We start from the raw sequence: 24836 nt of genomic DNA, 5'->3' as shown, positions 1-24836 counted from the left end.
TTTTAGCTAAGCCTGTTCCTTCACAGAGTTTTGGGGCCCTTACTTTAGTATTCACCTTGAACCCCATGATCAATTTGTAAGGGCAGTTTCTGATCCACACACTCTCTTGTCATCCTCACTTCAATTCCATGAAATATATTCATTTTCCAGAGCTCAAAGTAGGTTTTCCTCAAAATTAGGGTAACCATATGACCCAAGACTCTAGACTTCGTTTTTTTGAAACAGAATCTCTTCGCTGTTGCCCTGGGTAGAGTGCTGTAGCATTACAGCTCACAGCAACCTCAAACTCGTGGGCTTAAGCAATTCTCTTGCCTCAGCTTCCCACATAGCTGGGACTACAGGTGCCTGCCACAATGCCTGGCTCTTTTTTTTGTTGCAGTTGTCATTGTTGTTTTTAGCTGGCCCTGGGCCTGGTTTGAACCCTTCAGCCTTGGTGTATGTAGTGACTAGAGTCTAATCATTGAATGTTGGGGAACCCTCCCCCTTCCGCCATTACTTCATCCACTGTAGGGACTAAGGAATGTTTGTGGAAGTAATGAATGAATGATGACTCTACTCAAACTCCCCTTCTACAGATAGACAAATGGAGTCCCAGAGTCAGAGATTGAGTCTGCCCCCAGGACAATGGGGACTGAGGAAAACACTAGTAACAGTGAAGCTACTGTATTGCAGGTGGCTATGCAGTGGGAAAGGAGCCTGGTTCCCCAATGATGGCTTAGCCTCAGCTTGGGACCACCCTGGCATGCCACCACCTCACCATGATGCAACAAAAGGCGAGCAGTCTCTTTAAGAAGAAAAGAAAATAGATGAGCTAATGCATACTGTCTAAGAGAAAAACTCAAATCAATTCAAGGTGGGGGGCAGAGGAATGAGGAAGTGGGGAGAGGGGAAGAGGGAGAGGGATGGGGGTTACTGTGTATGACACATCTCTCGGGGGGCGGGACACAATTATGAGAGGGACTTTACCTAACAAATGCAATCAGTGTAACCTAATTCTTTGCACCCTCAATGAACCCCAAACAATTTTAAAGAATCAGGGTTTACAAGAATGTATACTTTTGTGGGAATGCTTTGATTTCAAATATAGGTATTATGATTAAAAAAAGAAACAGTTATGAAATGTATGTGGTGGGTGTATGGTGATTACTGTATAATTCTTTCAACTGTACTATATGTTTCAAAAATTGCCTAATAGGGTGGCGCCTGTGGCTCAAGGAGTAGGGTGCCAGTCCCATATGCCGGAGGTGGCAGGTTCAAACCCAGCCCTGGCCAAAAACCACCAAAAAAAAATATATTGCCTAATAAAATAATGGAAAAAAAAATAAGAAACCCAGCTCCCTGAGGCCCCACTGCGATCCAGCCCCCTCCCTCAGTTTGAGAGGCTCCTGCACTGCCTGGGGGGGAGTGGTGAGTTTGGTGGCCAATAGCAGCTGGAAAGGCTGAGGGCAGGGCAGGCGCCAGACGTCTGAGACTTTCTATGATATCTCTGGCCTGTCTGCAGCGGAGGGGCACAGTGCCCACCTCAAGGCTCCTCTTTTTTTTTTTTTTTTTGTTGAGACAGAGTCTCATTTGGTCACTCTTGGTAGAGTGCAGTAGCATCATAGCTCACAGCAACCTCGAACTCCTGGGCTCAAGTGATTCTCTGGTCTCAGCCTCCAGAGTAGCTGGGACTACAGTCACCTGCCATAACACCCGGCTATTTTTTTGGAGATGGGGTCTCGCTTTTGCTCAGGCTGGTCTCGAACCTGTGAGCTCAGTCAATCCACCCACCTCAGCTTCCCAGAGTGCCAGGATTACAGGTGTGAGCCACCATGCCTGTCCTGAGGCTCCTCTTAAAAGGACCACACTCCCCCTACCTGGTGCAGAGGAAAGGTGGCAAGAGCTAGAGAGGTCACAGAATAATGAGAGGGACCCAGAGAGGGAGTAAGACCCATGACTCAGGAAAACGGGGGTAGGGGGTTGGAGGGAGGCAAGTTCTGCCAGAATTAGGGGGTCTGGGATCTCATCCACCCTTTTTTCTTTCTTTCTTTTTTCTTTCTTTTTTTTTTTGTAGAGACAGAGTCTCACTTTATGGCCCCCGGTAGAGTGCTGTGGCCTCACACAGCTCACAGCAACCTCCAACTCCTGGGCTTAAGCGATTCTCTTGCCTCAGCCTCCCGAGTAGCTGGGACTACAGGCTCCCGCCACAACGCCCGGCTATTTTTTTGGTTGCAGTTTGGCCAGGGCCAGGTTTGAACCCATCACCCTCAGTATATGGGGCCGGCGCCTTACCAACTGAGCCACAGGCGCCACCCCTCTTTTTTTTTTTTTTTTTAAGAGACAGATTCTCATCTGGGTAGAGTGCTATGGTGTCACAGCTCACAGCAACCTCCAGCTCTTGGGCTTAGGTGATTCTCTTGCCTCAGCCTTCGAGTAGCTGAGACTACAGGCACCCGCCACAACGCCTGGCTATTTTTTGTTGCAGTTTAGATGGGGCCGGGTTCAAACCTGCCACCCTCAGTATATGGGGCCGACGCCCTACTCACTGAGCCATAGGCGCCACCCTCATCCACCCTTCTTTTCCTTTCAGGGAGCTGGGGGCAGCTTAATTGAATGCTAATTCTCAAGGAGCTGGGCACCTAGGTCCCTTGAGGGGACCTTTGCCAACACACACCTGCAGGCCCTCTCCCTGTTAGAACTTCTCCAAGCCCCCGCCTTCATTTTACAAATGGAGAAATTGAGGCTGTTTCCCTAAATCCTAAATCCCACTTGATGTAAGAGAAAGAATCCTTGGGGCAGGCGTGGTAGATCACACCTGTAATCCTAGCACTCTGGGAGGCTGAGGTGAGTGGATTGCTTGAGTTCAGGAGTTTGAGACCAGCCTGAGCAAGAATGAGAGCCTGTCTCTACTAAAAATAGAAAAAATTAGCTGGGGATTTGTGGTGGGTGCCTGTAGTCCCAGCTACTCAGGAAGCTGAGGCAGGAGGATCGCTTGAGCCCAAGAGTTCGAGATTGCTGTGAGCTATGATGAGACCCCACAGCACTTGACCCCAGGACGACACAGTGAAAGTTTGTCTCAAACTTTCATGGGGGGTCAGGATCCTAGGTCTAGTTCCAGGCTTCACGGGTGACCTTTGGCAACTTCCTGCCCCTCTGGCAATCTCAGTTTCCCCATCTGTGTCAGAGCTGGACAGTCTCAAGGAAAAGATGAGATGAGATTAGAAATTGCTGATTCCAGCAGCCTTTATCTCTTCCTCCTCCTGACTCACTTTCTGGATCTTGTGGTTCTTCTGAGCAATCAATAACACATAAAGGGTGAGCAGAGCTGGGGCAGTTGGGGGGCTACCTGTCTCTCTGGGAGCCTGGGTTTGCTTTCTTGGGTCTCAGTTTCCACTTCTGTTAAATGAGGCAGTATTCTAGCAAAGTGTGTGAAATGATCAGCACAGTAGCTATTGCTCTTATCTTTAGAAAAGGGAACCTTTCCTTGGGTCAGGGATGAAAGGGATGAGGCTGGGGGCCAGGACTTGGAAAAGGCCCTCAGGTAGGACTTGCGATGGAGCCTGATGAGGAGGAACCTGATGAGGAAAGCATTAAGCTGATGCTGTGTACCCTGGAGGATTGGGGGATGATCTTCCAGACCCCAGGCTACAACCCTGTGGGCTGGACCACTTGGGGCAGGGCTTTCTTTGGTTTACTTTACCTCTCTGGGTAGAGGAGAGTCCATTTTTCACAGGGTCTGCTGTTTGCTTCACTCTTATCTCTAATCAGAGCTTCTAGGAATCCTGCCCTGTGAGTTAAAGGAATGAGGTTCAGAAAGAGGCAGGGAGTTGCTGCAGCCACACAGCACATCCTCAGCCTCTCTGTCCTGACCTCTCTGTCCTGTTCCCTGTCCAGTCTCACCATGGCCTTCTGGACACAGCTGATGTTGCTGCTTTGGAAGAATTTCACATATCGCCGGAGACAGCCCGTAATGCCAGGCCAGGACAGGGCAGAGTGGGTCAGCATCCCCCTCCACTGTACCCTACTATCTCCTGCCTGTTCTTCCCCCTAGATCCAGCTTCTGGTCGAGGTGTTGTGGCCACTCTTTCTCTTCTTCATCCTGGTGGCTGTGCGCCACTTCCATCCTCCTCTGGAGCACCATGAATGTAAGCGCCCCCCGCCGGGGAGCAGACACTTTGTTTGGATGGGGGGAGGCAGACGGGTCAACCAGTACACAAGGACTCTGAGTACACAGCACTGAGACCCAGCTCTCTGTCGCTAGAGGTATGCAATGAGTGAGGGGATGGTCAGACTATGGGGCTCTGGCAGAGACCAAAAGGCCTCAGTGCCTGGCATCTCTCCACAGGCCACTTCCCCAATAAGCCGCTGCCATCTGCCGGCATCGTGCCCTGGCTTCAGGGCCTCATCTGCAATGTGAATAACACCTGCTTCCTGCATCCAACGCTTGGCGAGGAACCCCAGCTCCTGAATAACTTCAACCACTCTCTGTGAGCCAAAGGCAGTGGGTGCAGGTTTGCAAGGCTTGGAGTGTGGCAGTGCCTACTGGAACTCTGCTGCCTGTCCTCCCTCTGTCACCAGGGTCTCCCGACTCCTAGCTGATGCCCATGCTGTGCTAGGGGGCCCCAGTGTCCACAGAACACTGGCTGGCCTGAGGAAGCTGATGCCCACATTGAGGGCTGCACACAGAGGTGAGAAGGCTGTAGTGCTCTAACAAGGTTGAGCTCTGAGGCTGGACTCTCTGTGCTTTGAAATGCGCATGGGAGGGGATGAAGTGTCTCAGGCCAAGGTGAGGTTTCTAACTTTGTGCTTTCCTTCATTCCTCCCCCAGCCTGGCCTCAACAAAGTGATCAGCCACAGGAGCAACCTTCACTGCCCACAGAGTTGCTGGTGTCACTGTTTCAAGAGGTGAGGAGGGATGGAACCAGGGTGATGCTGATACTGCTCCCCTGGAGGTCCTGGCACTCCCCTGTCCTGGACTAGCTCCCTCTATCCTGGGGCCTCTGATTCTAGCTGTTTAGCCTTTTATTTTTTAGCCACTTAGCCTTTAATTGGACTGTCCTTGCACCTGTCTGTGCCTGGACAGCGTGCATATGGCCCGGTGATGAAGACTTTAGTCCATAGCTAGGTGTGGTAGCTCGCACCTGTAATCTTAGCACTCTGGGAAGCTGAGGCAGGAAGATCCATTGAGCTCAGCACTCTTGCTCACCCTAAGCAAGAGTGAGACTCTGTCCTTACCCAAAATAGAAGGGCGGCACCTCTGGCTCAAGGAGTAGGGCACGGTTATTAATAAAAATTAAAAGTATGTGTGCGGAAAAAAAAAAGAGTAGGGTGTCAGCCCCATATACTGGGGGTGGCAGGTTCAAGCCCAGCCCCGGCCAAAACTGCAAAAAATAAATAAATAAATAAATAAAAATAGAAAACGTAGCTGGCATTGTGACAGGCACCTGTAGTCCCAGCTACTCGGGAGGCTGAAGCAGGAGGATAGCTTGACCCCAGGAGTTTGAGGTTGCTGTGAGCTAGGCTGACGCCACTGCACTCTAGCCTGGGACAACTAAGTGAAACTCTTTCTCAAAAAGATAAAAAGAGCTGGGATCAGTGGCTCAAGCCTGGAATCCTAGCACTTTGGGAGGCTGAGGCAGGTACTAAATAGAAAAAACTAGCTGGGTGTGGTGGCACATGCCTGTAGTCCCAGCTACTGAGGAGGCTGAGGCAAGAGGATTGCTTAAACCCAAGAGTCTGAGGTTACTGTGAGATATGATGACACCATGGCACTCTACTCAGGGGGACAGAATGAGTCTCTATCTCAAAAACATAAGTAGGGCAGCGCCTGTGGCTCAGTGAGTAGGGTGCTGGCCCCATATACTGAGGGTAGTGGGTTCAAACCTGGCCCTGGCCAAACTGCAACAAAAAATAGCCGGGCGTTGTGGTGGGCTCCTGTAGTCCCAGCTACTTGGGAGGCTGAGGCGAGAGAATCGCCTAAGCCCAAGAGCTGGAGATTGCTATGAGCTGTGTGACACCACGGCACTCTACCGAGGGTGGCAAAGTGAAACTCTGTCTCTAAAAAAAAAAAAAGTAAATAAAGGCTCAGCACCCGTAGCACAGTGGTTACAACTCCAACCACATACACTGAGGGTGGTGAGTTTGAACACTAATCTTATTAGTTCTAAACAACAATGACAACTGCAACAAAAAATAGCTGAGTGTTGTAGTGGGTACCTGTAGTCCCAGCTACTTGGGAGGCTGAGGCAAGAGAATCGCTTAAGCCTAAGAGTTTGAAGTTGCTGTGAGCTGTGACACCACGGCAGTCTACCAAGGTCAACATAATGAAATTCTGTCTCAAAAAAAAAAAAAAAGTAAATAAAAAGAGACTCCAGGCTTGGCACCTCTGGCTCAAGCGGCTAAGGCGCCAGCCACATTCACTTGAGCTGGTGGGCTCAAATCCAGCCCGAGCCCACCAAGCAACAATGACAGCTGCAACCAAAAAAAAAAAAATAGCCAGGCATTGTAGTGGACACCTGTAGTCCCAGCTACTTGGGAGGCGGAGGCAGGAGAATCGCTTGAGCCCAGGAGTTGGAGGTTGCTGTGAGCTGTGATGCCACAGCACTCTCCCCAGGGCGACAGCTTGAGGCTCTGTCTCAAAAAAAAAAAAAAGACTCCAGAGGCCAGGTGAGGTGGCTCATGCCTGTAATCCTAGTAGTCTGGAAGGCCAAGGCGGGTGAATTGCCTAAACTCCTTACCAGCCTGAGCCAGAGCAAGACCTTGTCTCTAAAAATAGCCGGGCGTTGTGGCGGGTGCCTGTTGTCCCAGCTACTTGGGAGGCTGAGGCAAGAGAATTGCTTGAGCCCTAGAGTTTGAGGTTGCTGTGAGCTGTGACACCTAAGCACTCTACTAAAGGACAACAAAGTGACACTCTGTCTCCAAAAAAAAAAAAAAAAGAGAGAGAGAGAGAGACTCCAGTCCATGAAACCTTGTTTGAGTCCATGTGCTTCTCAGAGTCTTGTTTTCTAGTTTGTAAAATGGAGACAGTAATAGTATGAGCCACCTGGGAACTGGACAGAGCGAGTGAGGCCTCAATCAAGGTCATTGTCTTCCCAGAGATCGTTTGGCAGCTTTGTGGAGGCAGCTGAGGACCTGGCCCAGGAGGTAAGAGGTCTGCCAGGAAGCAATGAGGGGCCTTCCCCTGGGCAGGTTTTCAGGGTGCTGCTGACAGGTGCATGCCCTTGCTTAGGATTGGAGGTGGGACCAGGCAGCGGGGTCACCAACGCCCCCTGGTGGCTTCTATCTAGCTCTTGGCGGTGCCCAGCCTGGTGGAGCTTTGGGCACTACTGCGGAGACTCCAAGGGACAGATCGCCCCCTGGAGTTAGTGTCAGAAGCCCTTTGCAGTGCCAAGGGGCCGAGAAGCTCAGGGGGCCCCTCCTTCAACTTTTATGAAGCTAGTGACCTGCGGGAGTTGGTGGGGCACGAGCCAGCATCAGCCCTGGCTGACAACAGCCTGAGTGAGTGACTGACTTTGGTTCTCCCATCTGGGAACTGGGAAGTGGGGTGTGTGTGTGTGTGTCTGTGTGTGTGTGTGTGTGTGTGATGGGGGAGGAGCTTCACGGCTCCCCCACCCCCAGGCCCCGCCTGCTCTGAGCTGATTGGAACCCTGGGCGACGACCCTCTGTCCCAACTGTTCTGGAGGCACGTGAAGCCGATGCTACTGGGGAAACTGCTGTTCACACCTGACACACCTTTTACCAGGCAGCTCATGGCTGAGGTGAGGGCGGCCCTGATACTGGGGCAAAGGGCCCTGGCCAGAGCCCTCACTACACGCTCAGCTCGGGTGGGTCAGGGCCAAGCCAGGGGGACACAGAAGCTGGATTTTGAGGTCATGAGGTCATTCCTGCAGGTGAACCGGACCTTTGAGAAGATGGCTGTGCTGAAGGACATCCAGGAGATATGGGGTGTGCTTGGACCCCAGATCTTCACCTTTATGAACAACAGTGCAAATGTCGCCATGCTGCAGGTGGGTCCAGAATGGAGATTTGGCTTCTAGGTGTCTCATTCTGGGCAAGGGTGTGGAGGTAGGATGTAGAATCCATGGTAAGGCGGGCAGACAGGTCCTGGTGGACCAGAAGGAGGGTTGATGCAGGCCCCTACCTTCATCTGCCACTCCCCAGATGCTCCTGCAAATGTGGGACAAAGGGAGGGGGCAGCCAGGACCTGGAGGCCAGGACCGCATGGAGGCCCTTCGATCCTTTCTGGACTCTGGCGGCGGTGGCTACAGCTGGAGGGATGCCTATGAAGACCTGGGGCGCCTAGTGGGCGCTCTGGGCCGTGTGATGGAGGTTAGGGGCTGTTCACTTGGGGATCTTCGTCTGAGGGGGGAAGCAGGCCCCTGAGGTCCCGGGAGTGGAGAAGAGGGGTTTGAGGGGGGCAGACAGACCTCAACGCCTCGGACTCACACCCCCGCCCCCCAGTGTATAACCCTGGACAAGGTGGAGGCAGTGCCCTCCGAGGAGGCTCTGGTGTCCCGGGCCCTGCAGCTGCTTGCGGAGCGCCGCTTCTGGGCTGGCGTCGTTTTCTTGGGGCCTGAAGACCCTCCGGACACCCAACCCCAACCCCAACCCCTGAAGAGCCCAACCCCAGGCCCGGGCCCCGGCCACCTGCGCATCAAGATCCGCATGGACATAGACGTTGTCACCAGGACTAATAAGATCAGGGACAGGTGGGGGAATGGATGGGCAGGGGCGCAATGCTAGTGGGCGGGGCTTTGGGGGGCATTCAGCCTATTGAAAACCTTGATAGAAGAAAACTTGGACCGGACAGCGGCCTGGAGGTGGAGCCCAGAGCTGCTTAGACCAATTGGGGTCCGTGAAAGGGAGGAGGCGGGGCCAAGGGCATGGGCTATGTTGGAAAGGTGCAGGTTAAGGAAGTGGTGGGCGGGGCCGAGCGGGTATTTGAGCCCGCAGGGTAAGGACAGAGCTAATGAGTGATGAGCAGGACTGGGGAGTTTCTAGCCCTGCCCTACAGCTGACCACCACGCCCCTCTCGCAGGTTTTGGGACCTGAGACCGGCCGCGGACCCCCTGACCCACCAGCACTATGTGTGGGGAGGCTTCGTGTATCTGCAAGACCTGCTGGAGCGAGCAGCTGTCCGCGTGCTTAGCGGCGCCGCCCCCAGCGCTGGCCTTTACCTGCAGCAGATGCCCTACCCGTGCTACGTGGACGACTCGTGAGCGCCGCCTCCGCCCCACTGTTTCCCCAGCCGCCAGGTCCCAGGTCTTAGAATAGGGTCCAAACTTTGTTCGGAACACTCATGCAATACAAACTGCGAACCACTTGCTGGTTTAGGGAGACCACGGGGAAGAGCAGGGGTCTCCAGGTACAGGGAGAACCTGGCCTATGCTGACAGCTGGAACCTGGAGTGTGGTTCAGGGTTCTGAAGATAGGGGAGGCGAATCTCCATAACTGGCTGAGCCTTAAGATCCTGGGACATGGGTCTCTGTCCACCTCTCAGCTGTCTGGCCTTCCAGGTTCTTGCGCCTGCTGAGCCGGTGGCTGCCACTCTTCCTGACGCTCGCCTGGATCTACTCTGTGGCGCTGACGGTGAAGGCTGTGGTGCGCGAAAAGGAGACGCGGCTGCGCGACACGATGCGCTCCATGGGGCTGAGCCGTGCTGTGCTCTGGCTCAGCTGGTTCCTCAGCTGCCTCTGGCCCTTTCTTCTCAGTGCCGCTCTCCTGGTGCTGGTGGTCAAGGTGGGTTCGCCTAGGCCTTTCCAGCTACAGAATGGGTGCAGGAGAGAGTGATCAGCAGGAGGTAGCATGGGTGGGAGCCTCAGGGCCAACTCAAGAGTGGAACTCTGAGTTCTTGATGCCTTCCACAGCTGGGAGACATCCTCCCCTACAGCCACCCAGTGGTGATCTTCCTGTTCTTGGCGGCCTATGCAGTGGCCACAGTGATCCAGAGCTTCTTGCTGAGCACCTTCTTTTCCCACGCCAACCTGGCGGCAGCTTGCAGTGGCCTAGCCTACTTTGTGCTCTACCTGCCCTATGTCCTGTGTGTGGCCTGGCGGGACCAACTTCCCACTGGGGGCCGCGTGGCTGTGGTGAGGGCCAGGTCAGGTCTGGTGGGGGGCTGCCTTGGCTGCAGCTGCTGCTGACCAACCTGCTCCTACCCACAGAGCCTGCTATCACCTGCAGCCTTCGGCTTTGGTTGTGAGAGCCTGGCGATGCTGGAGCAACAAGGCCAGGGTGTGCAATGGCACAACCTGGGTACTGAGCCCACCGCAGATGTCTTCAGCCTGGCCCAGGTCTCGGGCCTGCTGCTGCTGGATGCTGTGCTCTATGCCCTTGCCACCTGGTACCTGGAGGCTGTGTGCCCAGGTGGGCTGTAGGGAGGAGGGATTCCAGACCATTTGGTACCTGAAGTTCTGTTCCCCATCAGAGGATGAGGCTTCCTGGCACATGAGGCAGGGCCTGGGGCAGCCAGGTGGGGTCTCCCGGTTAGGCCTACCTGGCTGCCCTGACTCTGGGAGTGTGGCCAGAAGCTGCCAATCTTTCATAGGGATGGGCTCAAGGATAACTGAGCATGCCTTTCCTTCCAGGCCAGTACGGGATCCCTGAACCCTGGAATTTTCTCTTTCGGAGGAACTATTGGTTTGGGCCTCAGGCCTCCAAGGGTCCTGCCCCATCCCCTGCCCTGCAAGACCCAAAGGGTGAGACCTAACAGGGCTTAATAGCCATTTCCCAATTTGGAACCCCAGACTCTGGCCAAAACAAAATTCCACAACTCCCAGTACCCTGGAGTCCCCTAACTCCCACTGAGCAGACCCCAGCCTGAGAGGACCTGACTCCACAGATCAGCTCTAGCCAACTTTCAGGCCCCATAGACCCCCACGGCTCCACAGCTGAGTCTGCATGCTCTCTGCAGTACTGGTGGAAGAGGCACCGCCTGGCCTGAATCCTGGAGTCTCCATTCGTGGCCTGGAGAAGCACTTTCCTGGCAGCCCACAGGCAGCCCTGAGGGGGCTCAGTCTGGACTTCTACCAGGGACACATCACTGCCTTTCTGGGCCACAATGGGGCTGGCAAGACAACCACACTGTGAGCTATTGGGCACTCCCCTCCCCTCCCTAGAGCCTCAGTTTCTCCAGCTATTCAATAGGAAAGGCATCTGGGGGCAGGAACCCCAGTCCCTTTTGGGTACACAATATGCAGGCAATAAGTATTTTCCGTGAGCCTCAGTTTCCTTTTCCTTTTCTTTCTTTTTTTTTTTTTTTTTTGGCCAGGGCTGGGTTTGAACCCGCCACCTCCGGCATATGGGACCGGCGCCCCACTCCTTGAGCCACAGGCACCGCCCCACCTTTTCCTTTTCCTTTTCCTCATTTTCCTATAAAATGAGGACATAACACCCCTTTAAACCAGGTATACAATAGGTACCCTGTAAGTGCTGGTATCCCTTCTCTCTATGAAGGGGGCTGCTTTGAGACTCTTCTATCCCCAGGTCCATCCTGAGCGGTCTCTTCCCACCCAGTGGCGGCTCTGCCTTCATCCTGGGCTATGACATCAGGTCCAGCATGGCAGCCATCCGGCCCCACCTGGGCATCTGCCCCCAGTACAATGTGCTGTTTGACATGTGCGTTTTGGCAGGCCTGGAGTGCAGTGGTGGGGAAGCGGTAGTGTGCCCCTTGAGCCTTGACTGCCATGTTGGTCACTGTACTTTGCATCTATGGCCACAGGCTGACTGTGAGTGAGCACATCTGGTTCTACGGTCGGTTGAAAGGTCTGAGTGTGGCTGCGGTGGGCCCTGAGAAGGACCGTATGCTGGAGGACATGGGGCTGGTCTCTAAGCAGTGTGTGCAGACTCGCCACCTCTCTGGTGAGCGCACCCCAGAGGGAGGTCACCTTCACAGGGGAGGGAGCTGGGACTTTATCCCAAGGGTGGCAGGAAGCCAGGAGACAGACCCAGGAGTCCCAAAAGAAGCCAGGTACTGGGCGGCACCTGTGGCTCAGTCAATAAGGCACCGGCCCCATATACCGAGGGTGGCGGGTTCAAACCCGGTCCCGGCCAAACTGCAACCAAAAAATAGCTGGGCATTGTGGCGGGCGCCTGTAGTCCCAGCTACTCGGGAGGCTGAGGCAAAAGAATCACTTAAGCCCAGGAGTTGGAGGTTGCTGTGAGTTGTGTGAGGCCACGGCACTCTACCGAGGGCCATAAAGTGAAACTCTGTCTCTACAAAAAAAAAAAAAGAAGCCGGGTACTGAGGTCCATATGTGTAGGCAGTCCTGCCTAAGGCTGGGCAGTCACACTGAGATGCCACCCCTGGCCCCACCTAGGTGGGATGCAGCGGAAACTGTCAGTGGCTATTGCCTTTGTGGGGGGCTCTCAAGTTGTTATCCTGGATGAGCCCACAGCTGGTGTGGACCCCACTTCCCGCCGCAGCATTTGGGATCTACTGCTCAAATACCGCCAAGGTAAGAGTTGGGGAGCCCTGAGGTTCCCCTGGATTATGCTTGGGGGCCAGAGAATGTTTCTGACAACAAGGCTCTGGGGATGGGGGAGGAGCAAGAGATTGCTACATGAGGTAGGCAATGCCTAATAGAGGCCACAGGTTGGTCAAAGACAAGGTGGTCCCCATGCCCAGGTCGTACACTGATCCTTTCCACACACCACCTGGATGAGGCTGAGCTCCTGGGAGATCGTGTGGTGGTGGTAGCAGGTGGCCGCGTGTGCTGCTGTGGCTCACCACTCTTCTTGCGTCGTCACTTGGGCTCCGGCTACTACTTGACACTGGTGAAGGGTTCCCCGCCCCTGATCACCAGTGAGAAGGTGAGAGCTGGTCTTCTTCTGACCCTTAACCCCTGAGGCTCTGTCTAGCCCATGGCCAAGCCAGTTGGTGCCTCTTTGACTACAGGGTGACACTGACTTGGGAGACAGCATGCATGCCAGGCACGAAGGAGAGACGGGCAGCTCAGCTGGTAAGGGCAAGGGTGGGAGAACTTGGGGGGGGGCAGTGGGTGGTGGTGGCTTAATTCAGGACAGAAGAGTGTCAGAGCCCCCAACTAGACAGAAACCTGGGCTGCCCCAAACCTTGGGCTGAACCCAGAGACGCACCTTCCCCGACCTCTAACACTGGTCAAGCCCTGCCCTCAAGTTCTTACCCCAACCTCTGTCTACAGGGACTATTCCCTCATGAGTTACCCAAGCCCCTTCTCCAGGAAGACTGAGCTGGGAATGGGTAGTGCAGGAACTAGGGCGGGCTCCTGGGTCTGGAAGGGCTCCTGAAGCCTTCCTTTGTCCACCCAGGTACACCCCAGGTCCTGGCCCTGGTGCAGCAGTGGGTGCCTGGGGCACGGCTAGTTGAGGAGCTGCCCCATGAGTTGGTGCTGGTGCTGCCCTATGTCAGCGCCCTTGATGGAAGCTTTACCAAGCTCTTCCAGGAGCTGGACAGGAGGCTGGGGGAACTGAGGCTCACTGGCTACGGGATCTCAGACACCAGCCTTGAGGAGGTATGGGGGCTGGGTGGCAGTTGGGGGGCTGGGAGGAGGGCTGCCTGGAGGTGGTGGTATTTTGAAGGATGAATAGGCATTTGTTTATTGGGAGCAAAGGCATTCTGGGGGAGGAGGCATAGCACACAAATAGATCTGGCTGGAGGCTTCGAAGTCCTTGAGGAGGCCTCCTGGACCCATGGTGAATGAGGGTTTGAGGGCTCTTGAATTCTCTCCTGTTCGTGTCCAGCCTCTGAGTCCCCTGCTTTGTCTCCCCAGATCTTCCTGAAGGTGGTAGAGAACTGTGCTCTGGATGCAAACCCAGAGGGTACGGCCACAACTCCCTGACCTTCTGACCCTGGTCCTAAGTTGGACCTAAATAGGCCAAGCCCCAATTCTTTGCCGAATCTGGCCCAAGGCACAGCCTTGACCTCCGTCCCTAATTCCTGATACTCCCATCCATAATTCTTGACTTACTAACCCCGATCCTGATGGCCCCACAGAAAGCAGCTGTGGGCAGCACCTGGGGATGGGCATTGCTGGCTCAGACTTGACTGTGCTGCTCAAGATGGAGTCCACTCCGGGGAATGGGGAACTGGCTGAGTCCCTTCTCCTGCCTGTGACCCCTTCTGGTCTTTGTGGCATGAATACTGACCCTCTCTTCCCCCACAGCTGGATCAGTGTCCAAGACACAGGTCCTACAAAGCTCTGAGCCAGATGCTATAGTTCGGGTGCAGGGCTGGGCACTGATCCTCCACCAACTCCGGGCCCTGCTTCTCAAGCGCTTTCTGCTTGCTCGCCGCAGCCGCCGTGGCCTGTTTGCTCAGGTGAGGGGGGCCCAGCACCAGGGGTGTTGGGGCTTGGGAGTCCCTGAGTGTTTGTTCTCCACCCTGGCCATCCATACAGTAGCCTAATTCAACTGTTTAACCCCATGTGGTGTGTCCCCAAACCCAACCACAGTTATTGAGGACACTGGGGAGTCATGAGTATTCTAGACAGGAACAGGGATGAGTGCAAGTGAACCTGGACAGTAAGTTGATGCAGCAGCTAATGGGCTGGTCCTCCAGATCGTGATGCCCGCCCTCTTTGTGGGCCTGGCTTTGGCATTCAGCTTCATCGTGTCTCATTTTGGACATTATCCAGCTCTGAGGCTTAATCCTGCCATGTATGGTGCCCAAGTGTCCTTCTTCAGGTGGGTACAGAGGAAAATGGCTGGGGGCAGGAGGCCTGGGCACCAGTGGGCACAACTCTGATCCTACACCTTCCCCCACACACAGTGAGGATGCCCCAAGGGACCCTGCACATACCCGCCTGCTCATAGCGCTGCTGCAGGAGGCAGGACTGGAGAAGTCCCCCATGCAGAATAGCTCCCACAGGTGAGGGCCCACCTTGCCCTCTCTGGCTTTGTGTTGCCCATCTGGGCTCTGACCAATGGGCATCCGGGGGTGCCTGGGACATCCTTTGTGCCCACCTGGGGGCTGGGAGCCTCCATGTTTCTGGAGCCCTCAGATGCCAGGCACCCATAGCCGAGTACCCTGATCCTGCAGGGTCCCCGCATGTGCAGACCCCATCTCCTGTCAGCTACTGGTGCCTGATGTTCCTGCCAACATGGCCAAGGCCTTGGCCAGCGGAAACTGGACACCAGAGTCTCCATCCCCAGCTTGCCAGTGCATCCAGCCTGATTGCCCAGCTGCTGCCAGGGGCCCCCCTCCACCACAGGCAGTGACCAGCTCAGGGGAAGTGATACAGAACCTCACAGGCTGGAAACTGTCTGACTTCCTGGTCAAGACCTACTCAAGCCTGATGCACCAAGGGTAAGATGCTGTCCTAGGTCTCAGTTTGCCAGGCTGTAGCATGGGCTATCCAGTGGAGTTGGGCAGCTGGTCCAGTCCCAGAGAAGGTATGGTGGATGTCCAGCTTAGGGCTGTGGGCTGGAAGCCTTCCAAGTGCCCTCCATACCTTACCTCTGTTAATTGTCTCTGGCACCGCTCCCCATCTCTCCCTCTCTACCTCCATCTCTCTCTCCTGCTATCCCGGTTTCTCTTGGTCTCTGCCTATCTCTCCCATAGCCTGAAGACTAAGAAGTGGGTAAATGAGGTCAGGTAAGGAGGGGCCTGGCTTGGGGTCCCCTCCCCTGGTCCTAGTCCTATGCCCATGCCTGCCCACAGGGAAATCTCCCCATCCCTCTCCCCATCCTTGGCCCTCAGCTGCTCCCTCCTTTCCCACCCTGCATCACAGATATGGAGGCTTCTCACTGGGTGGCTGTGACCCAGGCCTACCCTCAGGACACAAGGTGGGCCACTCTGTGGAAGAGCTGAGGGTACTGCTGAGGCCCCAATCTGGTGGAGTCCTTGATCATGTCCTGAATAACCTCACAGCATGGGCTTATAGCCTGGATGCTCAGGACAGCCTCAAGGTGAGCACTGGGGATGGTGGGTACAGAGGAAAATGGCTGGGGGCAGAAGGCCTGGGCACCAGTGGGCACAACTCTGATCCTACACCTTCCCCCACACACAGTGAGGATGCCCCAAGGGACCCTGCACATACCCGCCTGCTCATAGTGCTGCTGCAGGAGGCAGGACTGGAGAAGTCCCCCATGCAGACTTAGTGCCAGTCAGAGCAATGTCTAGCCTTGTCACCCTGACCCTGTGGCCCTGACCCCACCCCAGGTCTGGTTCAACAACAAAGGCTGGCATGCCATGGTGGCCTTTGTCAACCGAGCCAACAATGCACTCCTACATGCTCACCTGCCTCCAGGCCCCACCAGCCATACCTACAGCATCACCACGTTCAACCACCCTTTGAACAACACCAAGAAGCAGCTTTCTGAGGCCACAAGGTAAGTCCTTTGGCCCTGAGTACCCTCCACTGCCTCAGTCTCTGATGTTTGGGTGGTAGGAGCTGGATTTGAACACTGCCACACTCACCATGTAAATGGGACACAGGAACTGCCTCTCTTTTGGCCATGATAATGGAACATTATCCTTTCCCCAGCAACCTTTATCCTACCAGAGACCTGTCCAACCTCTCCTGTGAAACAACTTAGCCATCCTCCTCTCTAAATGACTCACACATTGGCTCGGTGCCCACAGCTCAGTGGTTAGGGCACCAGCCACATACACCAAGGCTGGTGGGTTTGAACCCAGCCCACGCCTGCCAAACAACAATGACAACTACAACAAAAAAATAGCCAGGCATTATGGCAGGCGCCTGTAGTCCCAGCTACTTGGGAGGCTTACCTCTTGCTGAGGTAAGAGAATTGCTTAAGCCCAAAAGTTTGAGGTTGCTGTGAGCTGTGATGCCACGGCACTCTACCGAGGACAACATAGTGAGACCCTGTCTCAAAATAAATAAATAAATAAATAAATAAATAAATAATAAATAAATAACTCACACCACCTCCCCCCCAGTAATGCTGTAGATCTTTGCCCCATCAATGGCATGTTCAGGTCTGCTCTCTGCAGCCCATGCACCTCATCCTACAATTCTTGTGCCCTCACCTCCAGGACGGCCTCCACCATGGATGTCCTCGTCTCCATCTGTGTGGTCTTTGCTATGTCTTTCATCCCAGCCAGCTTCACCCTTGTCCTCATCGAGGAGCGTGTCACCCAAGCCAAACACTTGCAACTCATGGGGGGTCTACCCCCCACCCTATACTGGCTCGGCAACTTTCTCTGGGACATGGTGCGGGGACTGCTTGGAAGGGTGGGGGGACTAACCACTACTTGCCACTGTCCCTTCTGGGCAAGGGCTTGTCAAAGGCAGCTTGGTGAGGTCTTGAGGATTGTGGAAGGCATCAGGACCTCCTACCTTAAAATCAGGGAGGCCAGGGTGGGCACAGGGCTGAGGGTCACAGTCCCTGCTCTTTCACATTAACAAGAGTAACGTCCATCTCTAATGCAGTGTAACTACTTGGTGCCAGCATGCATCGTGGTGCTCATCTTTCTGGCCTTCCAGCAGAAGGCATATGTGGCCCCTGGCAACCTGCCTGCTCTCTTATTATTGCTACTACTGTATGGGTGAGGCTCACAGTCCTTCAAAGCTTGTCCTTATTGCTCCCACCCCCACAAAATGCTGTTGAGGGAAATAGGACTATACAGCAGCTTCTAAAGAGATCTCATTTGGGGTCTAATTCAATGATATGGCAAGGTGGCCTTAAAAGTTCATCTTGTCCCTCAAACATTGGAACAGACCATAGGGGGAAAAAAGTTCATCTTATCCTGATTCACATTAATAGAGGCCTAAGGTACAGAAGATGAGAAGGGATATCTATTCCTCTCAGAGTTGCTGAGTCTGAGTAGTTATCCCAGTGACTCTTATTGTTCCCTCAGCTGGTCCATCACACCACTCATGTACCCAGCCTCCTTCTTCTTCTCTGTGCCCAGCACGGGATATGTGGTGCTCACTTGCATCAACCTCTTCATTGGCTTCAATGGCAGCATGGCCACCTTTGTGCTTGAACTGTTTTCTGATCAGGTGGGTCACCATGAGGCTGGGGCTCTGGCTGGCTTGGGTTATTGGCCTCATCCCCTGACCTGTCTTCCCTTTTTGGCCCTTGAGCAGAGTCTGCAGGACATGAACCGGATCCTCAAACGGGTCTTACTAATTTTCCCCCACTTCTGCCTGGGCCGAGGGCTCATCAACATGGTGCAGAACCAGGCCGTGGCTGATGCCTTTGAACACTTGGGTGAGAACTTCCTATCAGATGAAGTGGAGCTGTAGCTGCAGATAGCTAACACCCTTGGAAGTACCACCCTAGAGTATTATATAAGGTGGAGACAAACAGATCCCAAGGGATTTTTTTGTTTTGTTTTGTTTTTAGAGACAGAATCTCACTTTGTCACCCTCGGTAGAGTGCTCTGGTGTCACAGTTCACAGCAACCTCCAGATCTTGGGCTTAGGTGATTGTCTTGCCTAAGCCTCCTGAGTAGCTGGGACTACAGGCACCCACAACACCCAGCTATTTTTTTGGCCGGGGCCAGGTTCGAACCCGCCACCCTCAGTAGATGGGGCCAGCGCCCTACTCACTGAGCCACAGGCACTCCCCCAACTCCCAAGGGATTTTAGCTGGCTCCAAAGTTGAACCAAGTTAAAGGTACAATAAAGCAGCCACAAGAACTAATTCTATCTTGGGTCACATCATAAGAGGACTAAGTCTCTAAATAAGGGAAGTAGTGATACCTCTGCATTCTATGCAAATTAGATTCCAGTTGAGTGGCCTATCTAATTCTTCTTCATTTCCCATAAGAATCTGGTTGACCGGGCGGCGCCTGTGGCTCAGTCAGTAAGGCGCCGGCCCCATATACCGAGGGTGGCGGGTTCAAACCCGGCCCCGGCCAAACTGCAACCAAAAAATAGCCGGGCGTTGTGGCGGGCGCCTGTAGTCCCAGCTACTCGGGAGGCTGAGGCAAGAGAATCGCTTAAGCCCAGGAGTTGGAGGTTGCTGTGAGCTGTGTAAGGCCACGGCACTCTACCGAGGGCCATAAAGTGAGACTCTGTCTCTACAAAAAAAAAAAAAAAAAGAATCTGGTTGACCTTAAAAAAGAAAAAGAATCTGGTTGACCTGACTTGGTGCCTGTAGCTCAGTGGCTAGGGCGTCAGCCACATACACCAGAGGTGGCGGGTTTGAACCCAGCCCGGGCCTGCCAAACAACAATGACAACTACAACCAAAAAATAGCCGAGCATTGTGAGGAGTGCCTGTAGTTCCAGCTACTTGGGAGGCTGAGGCAAGAGAATCGTTTAAGCCCAAGAGTTTGAGGTTGCTGTGAGCTGTGACACCAGGGCACTCTTCTGAGGGCAACATAGTGAGACTCTGTCTAAAAAAAATTCTGGGCGACCTGGATGGAGAGGGGGATAGAAACCCAGCCTCCTCAAGGACCTCCTTTCTGTCCCCACAGGAGAGAAGCAATTCCAGTCACCCCTACGCTGGGAGGTTGTTGGCAAGAACCTCTTAGCCATGGCGGTACAGGGGCCCCTCTTCCTCTTCTTCACACTCCTGCTGCAGTACCGCAACCATCTCAGGCCACAGTCAGTGGAAAGCAAGGGAAGGGTGGTAGGGGCCAAGGACCTACTTTGGGCCCACTCATGTCTCTGTCCCCAGACCCAAGCTAAGGTCACTTCCACCCCTGGGAGAAGAAGATGAAGATGTGGCCCATGAGCGAGAGCGGGTGGTCCAAGGGGCCACACAGGGGGACATGTTGGTGCTAAGGGACTTGACCAAGGTAGGTATGGCTGAGTAGAGCCTTGCTGGGGGCTCCCACTGGCCCACCTACCTTTCTCAAGGACCTGAACCCCTCCCAGGTATACCATGGGCAGAAGATGCCTGCTGTTGACCGCCTATGCCTGGGGATCCCCTCTGGGGAGGTGAGTCCAGGGTGGAGGCCTGGTGTAGGGGCAGGAAGAGAATGCCCAACTGCCCACACTACCACTCTTTACTGACCACCTACATGCCCCTACTGTCCTTTTTTCAGCAACTACCGTGCATCTACCACCTTTTGTTGAGCACTTGGTGCCAATAATTGAAGTCCTAATTTGAGCATACAAACTCATTGAGCATTTACTACTGCATGTTTATATTTATTGAATACCCATTGTGCTCATCAAAGAGGTGTATTGAATGCCAGCTTTCTGCAGTTGGCTTTTATCAAGCACCAACAGTATTCAGTCCCTATTGTACTCATATCTATATCAAGCACTTGCCCACAGCCAGCATTTGTTAGGCACTGCTTTACACCAGTTCACATTCAGGCACCTATTAAGTGTGTGCCATTTATTTGCCACCTACTAGGGGCCAGCCAGTACACATCTACAGATACACATTGTATGTTAGCATAAATTGCATAAATTACTAAGTACCTACTGTGTGCTAGCCAACCTCTCCACCTGTGCCTGACTGTGCATGCAGCCTGAGTACTCACTGGGTGCCATTGTTCATTAGGTACCCACCGTGTGCCAGGAAACCTTTGGAAATATGCCTCAATATTTGCTGAGCACCTCTGTGTATGACTTTTATAGGACACCTACTGTGTTCAGGATTTATTAAACACATCCTATGTGCCAAAAATTACTCTCTGCTAAACAACAACTATATGCCTAAACACATACACCAACATTTGCTCTAGGGCTCCTCTGTCCCACACCGCTCCATGCAGAAACTCAGAAAGCAAAGGGGGTGGCACAATGGCCTGGGTTCTAATTGCCATTTGGGGTGGACCCACAGTGTTTCGGGTTGCTGGGTGTGAATGGAGCAGGGAAAACATCCACATTTCGCATGGTGACGGGGAACACACTGCCCAGTGGGGGTGAAGTTGTGCTGACAGGTCAAAGGTGAGGGGAGCCCAGGTGGGGATAGGGTGGGTGCTGAAGCCCTTTTTCTTCCCTACAGTCCACTTTCCAGTGTATGGACTGGGCCCACTGCCCCTCACCTTGAGCCCCCGTACCCCTGCACCCCAGCCAGGCCCTGAGACACCTCTGTTCCTTACCGGAATGGTCCTGAATAGGTGGGCCCTGAGACCCCTTTGTCTGCCCCAAGTATATCTAGGGACTAACCAGTTCTCTGAGCCTCCTGTACCTCATTCCCCAGTGTGGCCCATGAGCCAGCCGCAGCATACCGTAGCATGGGCTATTGCCCTCAGTCGGATGCCATTTTTGAACTGCTAACTGGCCGCGAGCACCTGGAGCTGTTCGCCCGCCTGCGCGGTATCCCTGAGGCGCTGGTGGCCCAGGTGAGCCTGCCGCAAACATTGCTTAGCTACACCCCTAAGCCTGGTCCATCCCGCGCTCTTTGGCCTGGGCTCCGCCCCTATACCCCAGCTCCCAGAGGCTGTTTCCTTCTCATGCGCGGTTCCTGTCACTCTGGCTCACCTCCCAAGCCCAACACTCACCTTGGCCAGGCTCCACCCCTGCTCACTCTGGCCCTGCCCCACAGACAGTGCACTTGGGCCTGGCGCGCTTGAGCCTCCCAAGATACGCAGACCAGCCTGCAGGCACCTACAGTGGAGGCAATAAACGGAAGCTGGCGACGGCCGTGGCACTGGTTGGGGACCCATCCGTGGTCTTTCTGGTGCGTGTAGGCGGTGCCTGGATAAGGTAGGAGCTGGCACAAAGTCCTAGCTGGGCTTACAGCAATTACCCTCTTCCCAGGATGAGCCAACCACAGGCATGGACCCCAGTGCACGGCGCTTCCTCTGGAACAGCCTTCTGGCCGTGGTGCGGGAGGGCCGCTCAGTAGTGCTCACCTCGCACAGGTGGGTCCCCCACCAGATACCCAAGGCTATGGGTCAAGGTGGAGCAGGCCCGAGCAGGAGGCCGTTCAGAGATGGGGACATTCTGACCCCACCTGGGAAGGTCCTGCCTGACCTGGTGGTTGAGGGTGCCAGCACCCAGATGTATGGACACTGGGAGATCATTTGTGGACCCAGGAACTTCAGAACGGGTTTGGATCCAGTGGGAAACGTTAAGAACAAAAGGGGTCTGGGTCCTGGAGGCTGGCTTCCTGCCTGTTCAGCCAGGGCAGGCAGTGCAGTGCCAGGCACAGGTGGCCCAGGCCTCACTGATCCTGTGTGTTCTGGTCTGACAGCATGGAGGAATGTGAAGCGCTATGCACGCGCCTGGCCATCATGGTGAATGGGCGGTTTCGCTGCTTGGGCAGTGTGCAGCACCTCAAGGGCAGGTGAATGGGGCAGGTGTCAAGGGAGGTGTGGCGACAGGTGGGATGAAAGTGGAGATGTAGGTGGGTTTAGACAAGAGACCAAACGTGGAGCCTTGAGCGGCGAATTTGGATCTAACTGGAGAGGAGGCCAGGATTACGGATTGTCAGAGAAAAGTCAATGAGGAGTCAGGGCCAGGTGGCCTTGCTGGGGGTGTAGGACCAGGGAAAGACAAGATTCCAGAGGTGGACCGGAGGACGTCGGTGGATTTAAAAGGTGTAATCATGTGTGCATAGAGGTGGAGCCAGGACAGGGGGAGTGGGAGATGGGAGGAGTTAAAGGAGGGCTTGGTGAGTAGGCGTGGTCCGAGCAGGCCAGCCCTAGGAAGTGTTGGGCGTGGTTAGAGGGCACGTGGGTGTGCCAGCGTGCAAGGGGTGGGGTCACACATGCCAAATAGGGGGATGGCTAGAATAGGTACACCTGTGGGAACCGAGCCAGAAAACCTAGTAGGATGGGTGTGGGCAGGGTTAGAAGACTGGTCATTGGTTCAGTGAAGGTGTGGCCAGGAGAGGTGAAGGGGGTGGGTTCGTCGGCAGAGGTCTGTAGGTGGATAGATGGGGCTGAAGAGTGAGCTGAGGCAGAACCTAGGGTTGGAGACAGAACCTGGGAAAGGCCTTGTCAGACAGCCCTGGCCGCTCACTCCAGATTCGGAGCCGGCTACACACTGACCCTACGGGTTCCGTCGGAGCGATCCCAACCAGCAGTGGACTTCGTGGCGGCAGCATTTCAAGGGTCTGAGCTGCGTGAGGCGCACGGTGGCCGCCTGCGCTTCCAGTTGCCACTGGGAGAGCGCTGTTCCTTGGCACACGTCTTTGGAGAGCTAGCAACGAATGGCGCGGAGCACGGCGTGGAGGACTTCTCCGTGAGCCAGACCACGCTGGAGGAGGTGACTACAAGAGCCCTGTGATATTGAGAAGGGGGCATGGGGCCTAGGTTCATGGGCTGACTGCCCCTTCTGTCTCCTCCTGACCACTCACCCGCCAGGTATTCCTGTACTTCTCCAAGGACCAACGGACGGATGAGGACTATAAGAACAACCAGAAGGAGGCAGGAATGGGGGTAGACCCCATACTTGGCTCGCAGTGCCCCAACCGATTCCTGGATGACCCTAGCATGGACGAGACCATGCTCTGAGCCTCCCTCCACTGCAGGGCTAGTGGAAGGCCCTAGGAATGACAAAAGCAGGACTCAGGCTGGGAGGGAGGGGGCTGCCTTGGAGGAAATAAAGAGAATGCTGGTGAGAAGCTGTGGTGGTGAAACCATGTGCATGGGTGTTCATGCACCAGGCTATACAAGTGACTACACATGTCTGGAAAGGGCCAGTTGTACACTGAGGATGCACCTGTGGATTTGTGGACCAAGTGGTGATTCACAGGGTGCAGGTAAACAGTTACAAATGCCCTGGAAAGCTGGGGAGTGAGGGGTGCCAGTAGGGGGTTCCTAAAAGCCTGGTCACGGTTCCTGGGCTTTTGCATACCCACGTGGGTCTGGTAAGGGTGGTACCTATGAGGGCCTTCCCATGAAGTAGAGATGAGGTCAGGGCTCAGGAATGCCCTGGATATCTAAGAGGAGCCATGTGGCCAGAGCACAGGCCTCCTGATCAGGCCAGAAGCCCACCCAGAAGGCAGCCAACCCTCAGCTGCTGATTCTGGCCCTCAGAGCAATGAGCAATGGGCAGAAAGTCCTCAAGGGGCTATTGGGCTGGGTTTGTAGTTGGACCCAGGCCTGGAGAGTTGGATGGAGAACCAGGTGCTGTGGCCTTGGAGCCCTGCATCCAGGATATCCCCACCTCCCACCTGAGGTCAGTAGAGGGGTTGGGGGTTTTTATATTGGAGGTAAGACTCTGGAGGGGAGAGGAGGGAGCTCTGGGGAAGAGAGAGGGCTCAGATTGGAGGTTGTTGGGGAGAGTGGAAAGGGACTGGGATCTGTATACACCCAGATGTCCCTGCTCACAGGGACTATATGGCCTCTGGTGTGTTACCAGTGCTTCTGTGCCTGTGTCCTGCTGCCTAGCACTCCTGGGAGTTGTGTGTGTGTCCCCAAGCCCCCATGAAGTCTCTGGAATATAGGCTGGGGGGAGCTTTATTGGTTCAGAGCTGTGGGTCTTCAAGGCCATTGCCAGGCAGTGACCCCGGTCTGCACTGTCCTGAGCCCTGACAAGGCCTTAGGGTTTGCAGGGCAGGTGACCAGAGAAGTTAAGACAGGGGCTCACCTCCAGGAAAAAGGGGGTCTTTAGGGCAGGCAACTTCAGGCTGGTGTCTATGTGCTCCGTCTTAAGTGTGAAGTGCAGCATCTTCTGTTTTTTTTTTTTTGAGACAGAGTCCCACTATGTCACCCTCGGTAGAGTGCTGTGGCATTACAGCTCACAGCAACCTCAAACTCTTGGGCTTAAGCAATTCTCTTGCCTCAGCCTCCCAAGTAGCTCGGACTACAGGCGCCCACCACAACACTCGGCTATTTTTTGTTTCAGTTGTCATTGTTGTTTGGCTGGCCCAGGCTGGGTTCAAACATGCCAGCCTTGGTGTATGTAGCTGGTGCTCTAACTGCTGTGCTACAGGTGCCGAGCTACATCTTCTGTTTTATCCGTGGAGCTGAGCACATGTGCAAAGCCACATCTCTGCATGTCATCATGCTTATGCTTATGTCATGACTAAGAAGCACTCATGTTCCTTTGCTCC

General features: G+C 54.5%; 1 protein-coding gene across 1 annotated transcript; it reads left to right on the top strand.

Annotated features, from left to right (window-relative positions):
- Positions 1 to 3751: 3751 nt before the first annotated feature.
- ABCA7 (ATP binding cassette subfamily A member 7) lies at positions 3752 to 23389 on the top strand. Its single transcript, XM_053581468.1, has 47 exons — positions 3752 to 3946; positions 4031 to 4124; positions 4325 to 4466; positions 4558 to 4683; positions 4824 to 4874; positions 7047 to 7122; positions 7266 to 7476; positions 7597 to 7736; positions 7869 to 7985; positions 8140 to 8307; positions 8440 to 8687; positions 9017 to 9193; positions 9495 to 9717; positions 9846 to 10067; positions 10143 to 10344; positions 10566 to 10676; positions 10892 to 11063; positions 11464 to 11595; positions 11699 to 11838; positions 12297 to 12434; positions 12605 to 12789; positions 12875 to 12938; positions 13267 to 13469; positions 13728 to 13776; positions 13952 to 14044; positions 14118 to 14275; positions 14516 to 14640; positions 14726 to 14824; position 14996; positions 15030 to 15262; positions 15518 to 15550; positions 15687 to 15864; positions 16118 to 16287; positions 16955 to 17132; positions 17352 to 17467; positions 17780 to 17924; positions 18012 to 18135; positions 19348 to 19477; positions 19551 to 19671; positions 19751 to 19813; positions 20670 to 20776; positions 21033 to 21174; positions 21378 to 21512; positions 21593 to 21696; positions 22029 to 22121; positions 22804 to 23044; positions 23143 to 23389. The coding sequence occupies exons 1-47, from the start codon at positions 3782 to 3784 to the stop codon at positions 23290 to 23292; spliced, it is 6495 nt and encodes a 2164-aa protein (XP_053437443.1). The 5' UTR covers positions 3752 to 3781; the 3' UTR covers positions 23293 to 23389.
- The last annotated feature ends 1447 nt before the right edge of the window (positions 23390 to 24836 follow it).

This window comes from Nycticebus coucang, chromosome 2 (genome assembly GCF_027406575.1).
Source record: "Nycticebus coucang isolate mNycCou1 chromosome 2, mNycCou1.pri, whole genome shotgun sequence".
Lineage (NCBI taxonomy): Eukaryota > Metazoa > Chordata > Mammalia > Primates > Lorisidae > Nycticebus > Nycticebus coucang.
The sequence above is the reverse complement of the archived record's forward strand: the minus strand, read 5'-3'. Positions and strand labels throughout refer to the sequence as shown.

Bases quoted from the DNA above. Each gene is read 5' to 3' on its own strand.
- ABCA7 (XM_053581468.1), top strand. From the start codon at position 3,782: ATGAGGTTCAGAAAGAGGCAGGGAGTTGCTGCAGCCACACAGCACATC. The intron at 3,947-4,030 runs GTAATGCCAGGC...TCTTCCCCCTAG, and splicing joins CATATCGCCGGAGACAGCCC to ATCCAGCTTCTGGTCGAGGT. The intron at 12,435-12,604 runs GTAAGAGTTGGG...CCCCATGCCCAG, and splicing joins ACTGCTCAAATACCGCCAAG to GTCGTACACTGATCCTTTCC.